The 16549-nt window shown below is 48.1% G+C and overlaps 1 protein-coding gene across 2 annotated transcripts in view; it reads left to right on the top strand.

The window, feature by feature from the left end:
* Positions 1–16549, top strand: part of LOC147711949 (solute carrier family 2, facilitated glucose transporter member 9-like) — a 292102-nt gene that overhangs the window by 102533 nt on the left and 173020 nt on the right. For both annotated transcript variants that reach the window (XM_086922666.1, XM_086922667.1), the window contains exon 3: positions 9097–9257. In XM_086922666.1, the coding sequence (XP_086778792.1) occupies positions 9097–9257 (161 nt within the window). The remainder of the gene's footprint in view (positions 1–9096; positions 9258–16549) is intronic.

The following is a 16549-nucleotide window of genomic DNA, read 5'->3' as shown; positions in this document are numbered from 1 at the left end:
AACTCGTCGCACAAACGGTTAAATGTTGAGAAGGGTGTCCTCTGGTAGGTTTAGAATTGTTGGAAGGAAAGACTTGAAAAAGGCTATGCAATCCGAGCACTCTGAGCCCTCTGGCAAGCCATATAGACAAAGATTATTCCTTCTATTCCTATTTTCTAAATTCTCGACTTGTTTCTGAAGAGCTGCAACTTGGGAATGAAGAGCATATGGCCGGGATGCCCGTTACCCCCTCCCAACACAATCCTCAAGGATGGGAAGACTGACGCAGTTCTGAACTTTTGGAAGGCGGGAGGGAGTCACCCTCCCGGCCGTATTTATTAAAATATGAAACAAAATTAAAACATTAAATAAAAAGTTTCATAATCATGTACAATTTTCATTTATTACATTTCGATGAAGACATATTCTTTGGCTAACCTTAACAAATCTCTAATACAAAGGTTTCCTAGCCGAGTCTAACATCCTGCAAATACATACATTCTAAATTAAAATTGTACATCCTGGCATTAAGGGCCAACGGCAAGGTCTTAACCGGTGTCAGATCCCTACTACCAAAACTCTCGCCCTCACGGTGTGAGTGGCGGCCGCGCAGAGGACTGTACCCTCCTTGCCAACTCTAATTTCCCTTGTCTTGTCGGGGGCCCCCCTTTCCGCTCGACGCCATCTTAAAGGTCGTCCGAGCACCCGTGTGAGGTATCTGTAGGAAGGACAGCGTGGACACACCCCCACCCCCACACACCCACTCTCTATCACATCCGCCGTCGCGGATATCCGGGCCCCGGGAAATTCGTAGGAGGGGCATATAGCCGCCTCCTCCCCTGGAAGGGGCCTATGGCCGTCTCCCCTTAGGCGACCCATCCTTAGTGGGTGCCGCCTCCCAGTGGAAGGGGCCAATGGCTGCCTCCCCCGGGCGCTCCCATCCATAGTGGGTGGCGCCCCCCCCTCTAGGGACCTTGAAATTACTGCTCACCGATCATGACCTTACCGCCCGACCAAAAAATAAATACGACATTTGTTCACCTACTAAGGAAGAAAATATCAGCCTACCTAATTGTATCAAACTGTTTACTCCTAGAAGAAAAAACAGTATCCTACTGACAGAAGTCACATCATCAATCTTAGACATTCATTTTCCTTCTATACGGAGGGAAAAAAGATGTTATCAGAGCAAAACTTTATTGCAAAACCAACATTGCCATAAGGGGCTGGTGGGTGGGTCCAAATTGCTCCTTGTTCCGTCGAGGGCTCACGAGCAACGAGTGGGTGCAGCCTTCCAAGCACAGGAACAAGAGGACGCTTCTTCGGATTCCCGCTCTCTTTATTCTTCTTCGGGAGGGCGTGTACCCTCCCCCTGTACGCCTACTGGGCGTGGCCATCGGTGTAGGTGTCTAGGACAACCCCTCTTGGGCGGGAAAAGGCGCGCCCCGGCTACGCCGCTTCGGGCATACCAGCCGAGACACGCCTCCCGCCCAAAATGGTTTCCCGGGAGGATCGGGGCACCCGACCATACGTTCGGGGGGACCGAGTGGTCGCCCCTTTCCATATGGCCGGGATGCCCGTTACCCCCTCCCAACACAATCCCCAAGGATGGGAAGACGGACGCAGTTCTGAACTTTTGGAAGGCGGGAGGGAGTCACCCTCCCGGCCGTATTTATTAAAATATGAAACCAAATTAAAACATTAAATAAAAAGTTTCATAATCATGTACAATTTTCATTTATTACATTTCGATGAAGACATATTCTTTGGCTAACCTTAACAAATCTCTAATACAAAGGTTTCCTAGCCGAGTCTAACATCCTGCAAATGCGTACATTCTAAATTAAAATTGTACATCCTGGCATTAAGGGCCAACGGCAAGGTCTTAACCGGTGTCAGATCCCTACTACCAAAACTCTCGCCCTCACGGTGTGAGTGGTGGCCGCGCAGAGGACTGTACCCTCCTTGCCAACTCTAATTTCCCTGGTCTTGTCGGGGGCCCCCCTTTCCGCTCGACGCCATCTTAAAGGTCGTCCGAGCACCCGTGTGAGGTATCTGTAGGAAGGACAGCGTGGACTCCCCCTCCCCCCCCCCCCCCCGCCCCCTACCCCCACACTCTCTATCACATCCGCCGTCGCGGATATCCGGGCCCCGGGAAATTCATAGAAGGGGCATATAGCCGCCTCCTCCCCTGGAAGGGGCCTATGGCCGTCTCCCTTAAGGCGACCCATCCTTAGTGGGTGCCGCCTCCCAGTGGGAGGGGCCAATGGCCGCCTTCCCCGGGCGCTCCCATCCATAGTGGGTGGCGCCCCCCCTCTAGGGACCTTGAAATTACTGCTCACCGATCATGACCTTACCGCCACAGGCCGGATAGTTGACCGGCTATCCGGCCCCCCCAAACTCCTCCTAAAGGTCATGCTTCCTCAAACCCCTTAGCCATGCTATAAAGTCTCCTATGAGTAAAACATTCCCCTCCCGGGACAGGTGAACCCCATCATTCAGATACATGTGATCACCCCGAATACACCCATGAGGAATGCTATGCAACTGCGCCGAGCGAAACAATCTACCAATTTTGTTGTTAACCTTCTTCACCGAATGGTTCAGTGCTGACACTGAAAGGCCCCCCCGCCATACCTTTCTGGGAATCATGTGGGACCAGGCAATCGTGCCCCCCGGGATTCTCTTTGCCAACCAGCTAACGGCCGACAAGACTTGCTCGAGTAATACTCGTCTACCCAGTGTCACCAAGTCATTGCCCCCCAGGTGTACTATGACTACAGATGGCGGTGACCTCTGCCGCCCTAAGAGACCCTCAACAAAAGATTCGAATTCGTCAATACAGAGCCCGCCCCTTCCATGGAAGGCCACTCTGTACCTGTATTCCCCAGCTGCGCGAGTCGCGTCACCTGCTTTGAATACGTCCCCGGCCCGCCTCGCGTATGAGTGGCCCACGACCCAAACCACTCTCTCCTCAGACGGTGATCCATGACCGCTGGTCCCCTGGTACTGGGTCGACTGCAAATTCTGCCCCGCATGACATGCTCGCGAAACTGTAAATCAAACAGAAGACAAGAAGCGTGAGTGCATGTAACTTGACTTCACAACATGTGCAATCGCACATACCTTTTAAAACAATTCGAGGACCATCGTCCCAACTGTTTCACTTCTTCTGAACTCTGACCCCTGGCTGTAGCCTCAGTAGCAGCCCCTATCCTAAAGGAGTGGGTCCCGAAATCGCACCGGTCCATGCCCGCCGCAGCGATTGTCAGTGCTAGCACCCTCTGGAACTGAAACCTCGTCAGTGGGGTGGCATCGATGTGCCTCAGCAAACTACCCCCCCCCCCATGTATCCGCCCTCAGTGCCAAGTAATCCTCTATACACATTATCGGGCACGTGGGGGACCCTCGCATGCGCTGGACAACAACACTGTTTCCCATAGCTCCCTGGTCAGTTTTGGACCTAGCTATCGTGACTACCATCGAATCACCCCTAATTAAAATGTGATCCCTGCACAAACCTCCCTCTACATCTTTCTTATTCCTTGCGACCAGTTCGCTCACTCGCATAGCCCCATGGAACGCTAATGCGAAAGCTGCCGGGAACAGAACTGCTTCGAATTGGGAGGAGCATGTCGTGACTAGTTTCGCCATGAGTAGTGACAACCTTTCTAAGCCAATCGGGCGCCTCTCGTCTTGCTTGCGACCCTCGAGGCGCTGCCAGCCGCGAAGGGCTTTTTTCTCCAAAAAGGAACCTGTTGGGTCTTTGATGCCATGCACCTGCGCCATGAATGAGATGGCCGCCCTGTGTCTATTGGCCGTTGCCGCTGATCGGCCTTCTCTGTGCAGTGCTACCAGGAACTCTAGGAAGGAATCCTCCTGACCCCAGTTCTGACTCCCTGTCGGACCCAAAAATGCACAATAGGAACGAAACGCTCCTTCGTATGCCTTCCACGTCCTGGGGGCTAAGCTTGCTGCCACGAGGTCTTGTAATCCGGGGCACCGATTAGCCAGAGTGCTTCGGGGAATGGTGCCGCCGCTAGGTCCGCTGTAGGTAGATAACACCTGAACGCCTGCATATGTGAACGAGCGAGTGCATCAGCCGCATGATTCAGTACACCCCGGCACATGTTTCGCCCTGAACTGTACATTCAGTCTCATGCAAAGCAGCACAATTTCCTTCAACAATCTCAAGATCCATTTGCAGCGTGCTGCCTGATTGTTAATGCATTCTACAGCAGTCATATCAGACCAAAATACCACCGAGCGGTCTCGGAACTCGTCCGGCCATGCCATCAGAGCAACAAAAATAGGGAATAGCTCAAGGAACCCTATGTTACCTGTGAGACCGCTGGTGTGCCACCACGTCGGCCATGTTTGCGCCGACCATCGATTACCAAAGATGGTGCCAAATCCCACGCTCCCCGCCGAGTCGGTCCACAAACCCAGCTCGTCCGAAGACGCTGGCGGCTTGTTCCACACTACTCGACCGTTGAAGTCCGCCAGGAATGCCAACCAAATGCGCATGTCCTGGCGAACCTCTGCAGACAGTCTCATGCGGTGGTGTCCTTCTTTGAGACCAACCATAGCTTGTGCAATAAAGCGTGAAAAGGGGCGGGCCATTGGTATCACTCTCAAAGCAAAGTTAAGCTGACCCACTGCTTGCTGTAACTGGTGCAGGGTCACTTTCGTCTTACCAAGGCAAAGTTCCAGGGAAGCCCTAAATTTAGATACCTTTCCCACTGGCAAACGGAAACATCCCTCCACAGAATCGAGCTCAATTCCCAGAAACTCCAGTGAAGTAGATGGTCCAACCGTCTTACCTGGTGCCAATGGCACTCCAAACTCCCTCATGAGGATGCAAAAGTCCTGTAGCGCCTGCGCACATTTTGTGTCACCGGCTGCTCCCAAGAACAGAGTCATCTAGGTAATGCATAACATGCCTATGCCCCATGGCCTCGGTGAATGCCCACTCTAAAAAACAGCTGAATTTTTCAAAATAGGCACAAGAAATGGAGCAACCCATCGGCATGCATTTATCCATGTAATAACGTCCTTGGAACGCAAAACCCAGCAGACGCTGATCCTGTGGGTGTACCGGGAGCAACCGGAACGCCGATTCGATATCCGATTTTCGCCATCAGCGCCCCGGGGCCCAGGCGATTTAACATGATGACCGCATCATCGAACGATGCGTACCGCACCGAACAGACTTCTGGGTCAATAGCATCGTTTACTGAGAAACCCCTTGGATCAGACAGATTATGGATCAGCCTAAACTCCCCCGGGTCCTTTTTGGGGACCACCCCTAATGGGGAACAGATGAAATTCGCCACTGGCGGGCGCTGAAAAGGCCCAGCCACTCGGCCTAGGCTCACTTCTTTAGCAATTTTTCTCTCCACCACACCTGGATTATGCTGTACCGAAAGCTGGTTTTTACAAAAAGGTTCCCCACGAAAATCGCCCGCCGGGATGTGGAAGCCATATAAGAATCCCTTCCTCAACACCCCAGCAGAGACATAATCGGGGTATTTGTTTAACCAAGGAGTCATAGCCATAAGATCAACGGGAGTAGGCAATTGTACACAACAATCCACCTCAGTCTTGCTTGGACCCTCCTTTAACTCCCGACCCGCTATTTTTCGACCTGCATGAACTCTCCGGGTGTGATGGATTCCCACAACCCGCACACACGTGCTTGAACCTACATGTACCTTGCGGTCTGTTACAGTTGCCTCTATTGAAGCCCCAACAGACCCCCCGCTTTCCACCATTCCCGCCGGTTTTCGGCTGGTGATCGCCACCGGTGCCTGCTCGAAAGGGCACCGCGGGCTTCTGGCGGGAAACCCCCGACCCATTCCCACCTGGCGAGGAAGTCCTTGCCGTCCCAGGCAGGAGCTGCTTATGCCAAGAAATTGAGTCGAGGTAATCCCATGTCAGAGAGGAATCATACTCTTTCGCTTTACGGAATTTCATGTCGTAACCTTTCCATTCATCCCCTCCAAATTGCTCCTTGTTCCGTCGAGGGCTCACGAGCAACGAGTGGGTGCAGCCTTCCAAGCACAGGAACAAGAGGACGCTTCTTCGGATTCCCGCTCTCTTTATTCTTCTTCGGGAGGGTGTGTTCCCTCCCCCGGTACGCCTACTGGGCGTGGCCATCGGTGTAGGTGTCTAGGACAACCCCTCTTGGGCGGGAAATGGCGCGCCCCGGCTACGCCGCTTCGGGCATACCAGCCGAGACACGCCTCCCGCCCAAAATGGTTTCCCGGGAGGATCGGGGCACCCAACCATATGTTCGGGGGGACCGAGTGGTCGCCCCTTTCCATTATCCTTAATGACAGATGACCCTAGAGATTAAATGTTTTGTAAAGCTGTAGTAAGTCTTTCTTCCAAACGGGACCCCTGTTTCAATGAGGACGTGGTCTCCTACACAAATGGAAGTAGAGCACAAATCTCTTCCAGAAGAAGATCTATAGACACAGTTGAAACCTGTTTCGGAGGTGGCGGAGGATCCTTTTTCAGACATTTGGTGGATGCTTTATGTGATACAGAAGGCATATTCATATTGGATGAAGAGGCGCCTATAGGAAAACTGCTGATTCATCCATTAAGGCACAACGTGTAAGTAAAGATGATCTAATTATGCGTTTATGAACAGAAGGTGTCAGTAGAGGTGTCTGTTTTTTCAATCTTCCCATAAGAGGACTTAATACGCAGTTTATAGTATCCACATTAGATAAGATACATAAAATGGCACAAAACATTTTTTAAATGAGTTGAAGAATTAGAGAATCTTTTAAAACATAAGAAGGTGAAGTATTGTGTCAATGTATACTCCAAGGTAATAAATGAAGTAATGACCAGCAAATTGTGCAGTGCTAAGTTGAATATGAACCTTAAGATCATAAGCTTTGTGTTTCATCTGACGGGAAACCCCATAATTTTGAAGAAAAAAAATCTCAGAAAAAAGAGAAGAAAAAAAAAACTATCCTTCGTTAGCCATCCAGAATTGAAAAGCCTAGCATGAACAATGGGTTTCACATAACAATTCCAAGTCCTTCCTGAAGGGGGAGATTTCTACTTAATATGCCTCACAGTAGCACTTGGTAAAATGGTGCTTAATGCGCCTGCAGGACCGATTACAAAGCGGAGAAAAGAGATGAAGGTGAAAGCCTTATCTTGGAAGCAAGAATTTACTGCAACATCTTCAGCTATGGTTCCCTCCTAGTTGGCTCAAATTCATAGATTACTTTGCATATCTTGTTAAAATGGCGCTCGGCCCCTCAAGAGGAGTGGCCGTGACCAGAAGAATGGAGCAGGAGGGATGTAGGGCACAAGGGCTTGAAAGACTTACTACCGCAGTATCACTGACATCTCATAAACTTGCAACCCGATTTTCAGCGGTCTGCACATTACGAGGGTTGCTGTTGCCAATGGTTCCAGCGTTGTTCTGCGAGAGTTACTAGGACGTCTCCATCTTCCTCAGGCACTAGCCATACCCCTGAAAGATATTGGATTTAAATTTCAAGCCCTTTTGCAAAAATACTCCTCAAAATATTCTAACTGCTGTTGTTGGCTAAAATGTCAATATATTATGGAAATATCACTATCATTTAATTAGGTCACTAACTTTTTTGTTTTTCAGTATAACCTTAAACGATTGTATGGCAGTCAGTAACTTGTTAAAGATAATGTAACTGCTTCAAATACAAAATATGATGGTACAGGAAAACATTGATAAGCAGTATAAATCTTAGATCGTCAACATAGATGATCACTTATCAATAGGTGGAATGCTGCTGAGGTTGGAATTGTATAAACATGTAAAAATGTGCATTTTTTTAATACGCCAATTGATGTCATGTTCATCAGTTAGGTTAAGAGAAGTAGTTCATAATGCATTTTAAATGATCCTTTTGCGCAGATCAATAACCACTTGAAAGGTCCAGTGATGGCAAATGTAGTCTGCCGTGCCTGCAATACGTTCACACAAAAGAATAGCAAGTGAGCATCAAATTGTTGGTACAACACTAGGAAACTTCTTTGATGCCTTTCTCAGCTTTCTCCTCAATCTGTGTGGCAGGAAGACTTCAACTGGGGAGCGGGGCAGTCTGAAGCCAGGCTAAGAATGCGCTTTGGTTGTAGGAGCCCCAAATGTAGTTTTCATCTGCAAAACGAATGCCGTTTTACTAACTTGCATGAAGTGAGTCATTGCTTCTGGAGGCTGTTCTTAGAATGTCATTATATTGGGAATTGTGGATATCTGTTAAAGTCGCATTGAGTTAGGCAGGAACTCTTTTCCAACTGCAAATCTCAATCTAGACCAAACTGGGCCTTACACATGTGTACTATTTGGTGTAGGATATCCCTCCTCTGGCTGTGTCACAAACATGTGTTCAGCCCACAAAGATCTATTCTTGCCCCCACTCTGCTTTCCCTGTATATAGAGCTACTTCTTTTGCCGATTTTTACTCTCTAATGGATGAGGAGAGCGCTGAATCTTCAGATTTGTTGAATCTTGCATTATATTGCTATGCTGTTTTTCTCTATTTGCATCTCTTGGGATGCTTTGGTGTAGGTCTTGTAACTATAGTAACGATCATGTCTAACAGCTAGGAGTTATCATTTCCAAATTATGAATGTTTGATTCAGCAACACTAATATTGACAATTCACTCATTACTGTTAAACCTGTTGTTAAAATGGCATCTGTTGCTTGTTTATCTGCTAGGGTAGGCTCACCTGACTGTGCTGTCTGAGTGCTTTTTTCAGTGATTCTTTCTTAGTTTTTGAGTATTTTAGATTAGGGCCTAGAGTTTTAGTACTTTTGCTTTTGTGATGTCATCTTTTTTTCATGGAGTCAGATCCTTTTAATGTAACATAGTTCTACTGGCTTGGTTTACGGAGGTAGCTACATAGTCGAGATACCATCCTCTTCAAGGTCAATTCCAGAATTTGTTTAGGTATAACAGTTGTGTTATGGAATTGCTTTACGGGAGTGCTACACACTCACTAGCTTATATCGTGCTTATTTGGAAAGGGTCAGTGTTCCAACAAATGGAGATTTATCTGATTCATGTAATCTCAGTTGATGGTATTGTGGTTTGACTCCTTCCAGCACATAAAGGCTTTCTACAATGTTACCTGGTACCAGCGGTTCAGCGAGCCTATGACTCAGGAGTCGCTGACCTTGATGTACTCCGTGACGGTCTCCATCTTTGCTCTTGGTGGGATGCTGGGATCTCTGCTGGTTGGAATTCTCGTAAATCGATTTGGAAGGTAAGGACAACAGTATACTATATTGCATTGTATGATGTTTGAAACAGAGAATATATCTAGCAAGACTATAGAAACAAAAATCACATCCTTCCCTACAAGAATAAAAAAGTTCGGTCATTAAAACAAATGCATCTCTTTTTGTAATGTTGTGCACACCTACAAACCACAGATTTTCTAGTAAGTGCATTAATAGCATTAGATTGACGCAGCTGTATTTCATTCCAAACTGAAGGTAATGAAACTTGCCCAATTTCTTAAACCTAAAAATCAACCCCTCAGATTTGTAACTAAGCAAATGCAGGCCTGCATGTATCATATCTGAATGCCTTAAATGTGGCAATCCCAAAGATCTTTTGGGGGTGGGATGGGTTATAGGAATTTTCATCTTTACAGTTGATACGGTAATAAGTTGCTATCCCTAAATTGCGGCAAAATAGTTTTAAGTATACTTTTCCTTTGACCGATATTACCTAAAGGGCAATAAAAAAGTATGTAAACACTATTTCTGAATACTGAACATCCACCTAATGAATGACTCCCTCCACCTTATTAGAGTTTGAAGAGTACATTATTTTGTTCTTGTCTCCATTTTTACGTCTTTATAAAAAAAAAATCTAGCTCCTTCACACAGACTCATGTTATTGGAGAAACTGCATTAAATGTTCATTTTCAAAGGTCTCTTGAGGTTCAGGGTTGCAGGTCTTGGTTTTTAGTGTGTTTGGAGTGCTACAGGAGACAAAACAGGCACAGTGCAGGCTGCAATGTGAGAAGTAACTGAAGCCCAAATAAAAGGTTTATTGTACCTTACACTTGGTCACAGATGTTACTTCCTGACTAGCTTTCCTTTCCAACAGACAGCAGCCTATTCAAATGGGCACCTCCAGGGCCCAAAAGATGGCAGTTGCCTGTGAAATCTCCAGGGTTACATATTATCCCCTGTCATCGTCAATCTCTACATGGAGCCCTTTGGTGCTCTACTTACGGATAACCGCACTAAGGTTCACGAATATGCCAATGATTCACCGCTGTACTTGAAAGTCTCCTCTGCTTCAGACATCCAGTGCCTCAGACGCTGCCTGCACATCATCCATACCTGGATGTCCAGCACATGAAGCTACTTTGAAACACAACCCTGTCAAAAACACAAACCAATAATACAAACCTGGCTCGACTACCTTAACCTTGACTGCTTCGAACTCCAACAGTCACTGAAAGCCAAGGCACTTGGGTTCACCCTGGACACCGAACTCGCCCTCTTCCAGAAACTGGCTTTAAAACTACTATTCTAGCCTTCATTCACTTGCTTGCGGATGGCCAAGACACCCTGCTCCATCGCATCCTAGACTCCAGTGTCCCCCTTTAAAGGCATCCCACACACTGCATAACATTTCATCCAAGGCCTGATTAAATATAATCATATGCCACTGGACCTCTGGGAAATGTACCATACGTATAAATGTTTAACATCTGCACATACTAAGAGTTCCATCCTTTGCTGGGAGATTTCTCTTGATTATCTGACCAGTATACTTGTCAGAACATGGTATTTGTCAGACTTTCTACAATTTATACTACAATGTATTTTCTTCATCCACCCTCATGTAGGAGCGTATTGCTGCCAAATATGTTATCTGGCATGTGTGTGTTTTAATGGGTTTATGGTGCCCACACTTGAAATGGTGTATGCAGGTAATTCTGGAATCAGTCGATGACTAAGTATTTGTTTTGTGTACCAGTCATAAGTTCAGAGATCAACAGCTTAGCTATATTGAAACATGATATCTTTCGTTTACCTTCAACATATGCACACCTTAATGAAAAGTACTCGCATGTGCTGTTAGAAATGGCAGTCTGTATTTGGCAGAGGTAGGTACATTTGTCTAAATAGGGACCCTTGTTTCTGGTCAGGGTAAGGGGGATACATGCTTTAGATACCCCCCTAGGTAGCTTGGCACGAGCAGACAGACTTATCCCAAAGGCAATGTGTAAAGTATTTGTGCTCAAAACACACAGTAATACAGTGATCCAGGGGCAGATTGGCCGTAGTGAGCACCAGGTGTTTCCCCGGTGGGCCACTAGGGTGGGGGCCGGTTATGGGCCCCTGGTAGGTCGTTTTTGTTACCAGGGGCCAGCAGATTCGGCCCCCTGTAACAAAACCGGCCGAAACCGGCCCTTGCAAACATCTCGGTGAAAACCCCCTGAGCCCCGCCCCCCCCCCCCCCCCCCCCCCCCACCTCCAGAGGGGCCTGCCGAGCAGTTTGCCAGGGCCGGTTTCAGTTCCCAGTCCGGCTCTGTAGTGATCACACCAAAAATGGACACCACACCAGTTTAGTCAAAATAAAGTATGTTATCTAAACTTCAATAAGCCCAAAATTACAAAAATCCAACATACATGTAACAAAAATATGACTTTAAAAAGATTTCAAGCAACTGGGTTCCTAGAAAACTATGTATGTATGATTTCTCACAAAGTACTTGTAGATGCATCAGAATTCACAAGGCCAAACAGCCACAGAGATGGGAAGCGTAGCGAAACATAGATGCATCAGTTCCTGAGACCATGGTGAGGCAATGTGACAGTTCTGACGCAGGCAGGAGAAGTGATGTGTGGAATACGGTCTGTAGGGGGAAGTGATGCGTTGACTCCAAGACGGTTCTAGTCCACTGGTGATGCATTGGGAAAACTTGCTGCATAGGTACGATGCGTGGAAATCCAGGATGCATCAGCGATCGATGCGGCAGTGCCTAGCAGTGCTGCGTTGGTTTCTTCAGCTGCTATCCCTCAATGCATCGGTTCTGCAGCGGTGCAGCGATGCATGGATATTCTTCTTGCACAGTGGTGCTGCATTGGAAAAAACAGCCATAAGAAGAGCTATGTGTCAATTTCTTCAGTTCTTTTTTTCTTCCAGTGCCCAAACAGCAGGAACAACCTCCAGAGGCCCAGAACTGGAACAGGCACCTCTTGGCAGGTCAGATCTCAGCAGCAGAATTCAGGGGAGCTGGGGTGAAGTTTTTGTGTCCCTGAGACTTCAGAACAGGAGGCAAGCACACACGGGCAGTTGGAGATTTTCTTCAAGCAGGTTCAAAGCACATTTCCAGTCTTTGTCCTCTCCTTGGCAGGAACAGCAACTGCATGCCAACCCCACACAGCAAAGGGGCAGTACTCCTCCTCACAGCTCTTCAGCTCTTCTCCTTGGCAAAGGTTCATCTTGAGTCAAGAAGTAATCTAAGTTCCGGGTTTTAAGGTCTACTACTTATACACCAAAATGTCTTTGTTCTCCTTGTGCAAGTCCAAACCAGTTTTTCTCTCACTGGGGCTGTATGACCACAGGGGGTTAAGAGAGCAATGTGCAAGGGAGGCGGGTCCTATTCAGGTGCAAAGGAATCTCCTCCCACTACTCTAAATTCAGCCAAGGTCTATTCAGCTCCGCTCTGAGCCATCCAGGAAGGGCCAGGCACACCTCAACCCCCTCTTCCCCAGTGGCTGTCTACAGTGAATGCACATTCCCAGCCCCCATCACTCCAAAACCAGACCGTCCATACACAAACGGGCAGAGGCACACAGAATGGTTACACAAGAAAATGCCTACTTTCTAAAAGTGGCATTTTCAAACATTATAAGTAAAAAACATCTTTACTAAAAGATGTTATTAAATTCTGAGTTCATTGATCCTAAACTTTATCTCATAATCTTGTCCCAATGGTAAGTAATACTTGCCTGACGTCAGGTAAAAATTGGGGAGGTCTATCAGTTATTATTAGCATATAGGAAAGATGATTTGCAGAAAAAAAGGGATAACTGGTCTGAAACTTTATCGATGGAAGCCACACCGTTAGAATATGTTATTGCATTATCAAAAGAATCTCTGTCTGCCAATTTGCGTGCACAATGCTTTAAAACTATTTTTAATTTATATTACACTCCGGCATATATTGCCAAGTGGAAAACTGGACATAATGGGAAATGTTTCTGATGTAACGATGATGCAGATTTGTTACATATTTTTTTCAAATGTGTGAAGTTGAAACACTTTTGTGCTGATGTTGAAAAATTCTTAAGTGATTTGACTGGTAAAACAATTATTATAACTTCAGCAACTATGCTTTTGGGGACAGATATTCAATATAGTAGGGGTGGGGAATTCTTTAAACATAGTCATCTAATATTCATTGCTATTGTATTGTGGCATACTTGTATAGCGCGACCTGTCACCACCAAGGGCATCCTGGCGCTTTGACCCATAATCCAGCGAAAACAGTAGCTCAACCTGTCCTAGGAAAAAGGTGAGTTTTCAGAGCCTTTCTAAAAGCTAAGAGATCTTCAAGGCTTCTCAAGGATATTGGCAGAGAGTTCCAGAGTTTGGCTGCCGCTACTCTGAACGAACGGCCGCCCATCCTCACTCTCTGGAATCGCGGAACTACCAATAGCCTGGACGACGAGGAGCGTAGAGCTCGAGATGGACGATACCAGGCAAACATTCGCCGCAAAGGAATTGGGCCCAGGCCATGAATAGCCCTGAACACAATACACGCTGCTTTGTAGCGCACCCGCAGATGGACCGGCAGCCAATGAAGTTCTCGCAGCGCTGCCGTAGAAGAGCTATGGTAGGGGCGAGAGAGGGCGAGTTTGGCAGCAATGTTTTGCACCCTTTGCAGCTTGCCCAGAAGTGTTACCGGGGCCTCCAGAAGCAGTGCGTTACAATAGTCAAGTCGACTTAGGATGGTACAACGCACTACTTCTGGCCTAGCTTGCTCAGGGAGAAGAGGTAAAACCTTACGCAGCATACGAATCCGCATCATACATGTGGAGGTGGTCTTATTTACATGTAGATCCAGCTGCAGGTTGGGCCCAAAAATAACGCCCAGATTGCGCGCTGATTGTGCAGCTGACACCGTCTCTGAGCAGGACGGAGGCCAGAAGTCAGCTGGGAGATCTCGAGGAACTCGATCGGTGGAGCAGTGCAAGACCTCTGTCTTGGTTCCGTTGAACTGTAACGAGTTCAAACGGAGCCATTCCGCTGTCGCCTGCATGCACCGGTGAAAAGTCTCCAATGTGACTGCATCCTGTCGCTCCAGGGAGAAGACCAGCTGGGTATCATCCGCATAGTTAAATGCGGAGATACCAAAGGATTTAATGAGCTGGACTAGAGGGCGGAGGTAGATATTAAAGAGTATAGGGCTGAGGTACTCCTTGTCCCACTCTCCGCTCCTCTGAACTGAAGGGGGGTAACGAAACCCGTTGTTGACGGCAGTCCAAGTAGGAGATTAACCAGTCCCTGGCCTAGTCTTTGACCCCGCATTCTTCCAGCCTAGAGATCAAGGTGGGATGGCTGACCGTGTCGAACGCGGCCGACATGTCGAGCAGCACCAAAAATGCTGCCCGACCACTGTCGACTCGCGCCCGCAGATTGTCTAACACGGTCACCAGCGCGGATTCCGTCCCATGCGCTGGGCGAAAGCCGAATTGCATCTCATCCAACCAGGTGTTCCCTTCTAAAAAGCCGGACCGAGCGCAGGTGACCAATTTTTCCATGATTTTAACCGGAAAAGGCAGCAGGGAGATTGGCCGGTAATTAGAAAGGCATGCAGGGTCGAGCGTAGGTTTTTTTTAACAGCGGAGATACCACTGCCTTCTTCCAGCAACTTGGTACAATACCTGTCTCAAATGACTGGCAGCAGATGGCATGCAAGGGCTGGAAGAGATCCTCTTGAAACACCTTCCATAGTTTTGGAGGAAGAGGATCCAGAGGCGAACCAGATGAAATCGTAAGGGCTAAATCGCTGAACTCCTTCAAAGAGGGAAGGGGAAAACTACTCAGCTGGGGTCGACTGGCCTCACTCGCCGGAGCTCCCAAGCTGAGAGTCGACTCCAGAGGAGAAGGAAAAGGACTACTCTGCTGGGGTCGACTGGCTGCAATCGCCGGAGCTCCCAAGCAGAGAGCCTGATCCAGAAAGGGAGGGGAGGAGCTACTCAGCTGGGGTCGACTGGCCACCATCGCCGGAGCTCCCAAGCAGAAAGCCGGGTCTAGAGAGAAAGGAGAGAGACTGCTCGACTGGGGTCGACTGGCCACAATCGCCGGAGCTCCCAGGCAAAAAGCTGGATCCAAAGAGGGAAGGGAAGAGCTACTCAACTGGGGTCGACTGGCTACAATCGCCGGAGCTCCCAAGCAGAGAGCCGAATCCAGGGCTGGAGAGGAAAAGCTATTCGGCTGGGGTCGACTGGCCACGGTCGCCGGAGCTCCCTAGCTGAGGGCCTGATCCAAAAGAAGGGAAGGAGAGCTACTCAGCTGGGGTCGACTGGCTTCCGTCGCCGGAGCTCCCAAGCTGGGGGGCTGCTCATCTGGTCGGGGTCGACTAGAGGGCGTGGCCGGAGCTTCCTGACAGAGGTGAGTGACCCTCTGCAGGGGTCGACTGGCCGCCTCCTCCGGAGCTCCCTCCTCAGTGGTGGAATTCCGTGGGTCCTGCAGACCTGTTAAGATTTTGCGGATTTTTTCCTCAAAGGCGTCCGCAAGAGAATCACGAAGAGCTTGCGATGAAGGGACTGCACTAGCCACACACGTGGGGTGGACAAGGTCCTTAACGATTTTAAAGAGGGCCTGTGCCTTGTTTGGGGCCTGATTCAAAGTGAGTTCAAGATAGGTCGCTTTCGCCATCTTGATTTGAGCTTTGTATTTATGCATAGCAGACCTAAATGCAATTTTCTCAGAGTCTAGGTACTGTTTCCTCCAGACCCTTTCTGCGCGTTTACAGTCAAGTTTAAGCTGGCGTAGTTCGCTCGTATACCAAGGACTGGCTCGGTTCACCCTCCCTCGTGACTTCCGAAGGGGAGCCAACTTATCCAGCGAGCTCGATATGGACTGGCAGAAGAGTGTAGCTTTCTTCGGCTGTATTGCCAAGCTTAAAGTCCTCTCCTAAAATGTTCGGCAATGGAGAGGTTTTGAGGATTCGGGACCAAGGTCTCTCCAGCTTAGCTAGGGGTAGTCCAGCCTTTCGCGAAGTAAGGTCCTCCCAACAAAGGGAGGACCTTACTTAGCTGCTATGACTGTAGCTAGATTGTGCATTGCTGCCGCTTGGCTTCAAGTGGACCCTCCTTCTTTCTTTCAATGGAGAATTAGAATGTTTAGCCTATTTAATTTGGAATTTAGCTTATATGCTGTTAAAGGGGTGAATAAACGAAAAATTGGCAGGGATATGTGGGGGCCCTTCTTGGACTATATGAATGTACCGGTTTGAAGACCTAATTCAAATGATTTATCTACTGTATTTTTGAATTTGCTGTGGAAAAAATAAAA

This window comes from Lissotriton vulgaris, chromosome 5 (genome assembly GCF_964263255.1).
Source record: "Lissotriton vulgaris chromosome 5, aLisVul1.2, whole genome shotgun sequence".
NCBI lineage: Eukaryota > Metazoa > Chordata > Amphibia > Caudata > Salamandridae > Lissotriton > Lissotriton vulgaris.
Note: the sequence above shows the minus strand (reverse complement) of the source record. Positions and strands in the feature narration are given on the sequence as shown.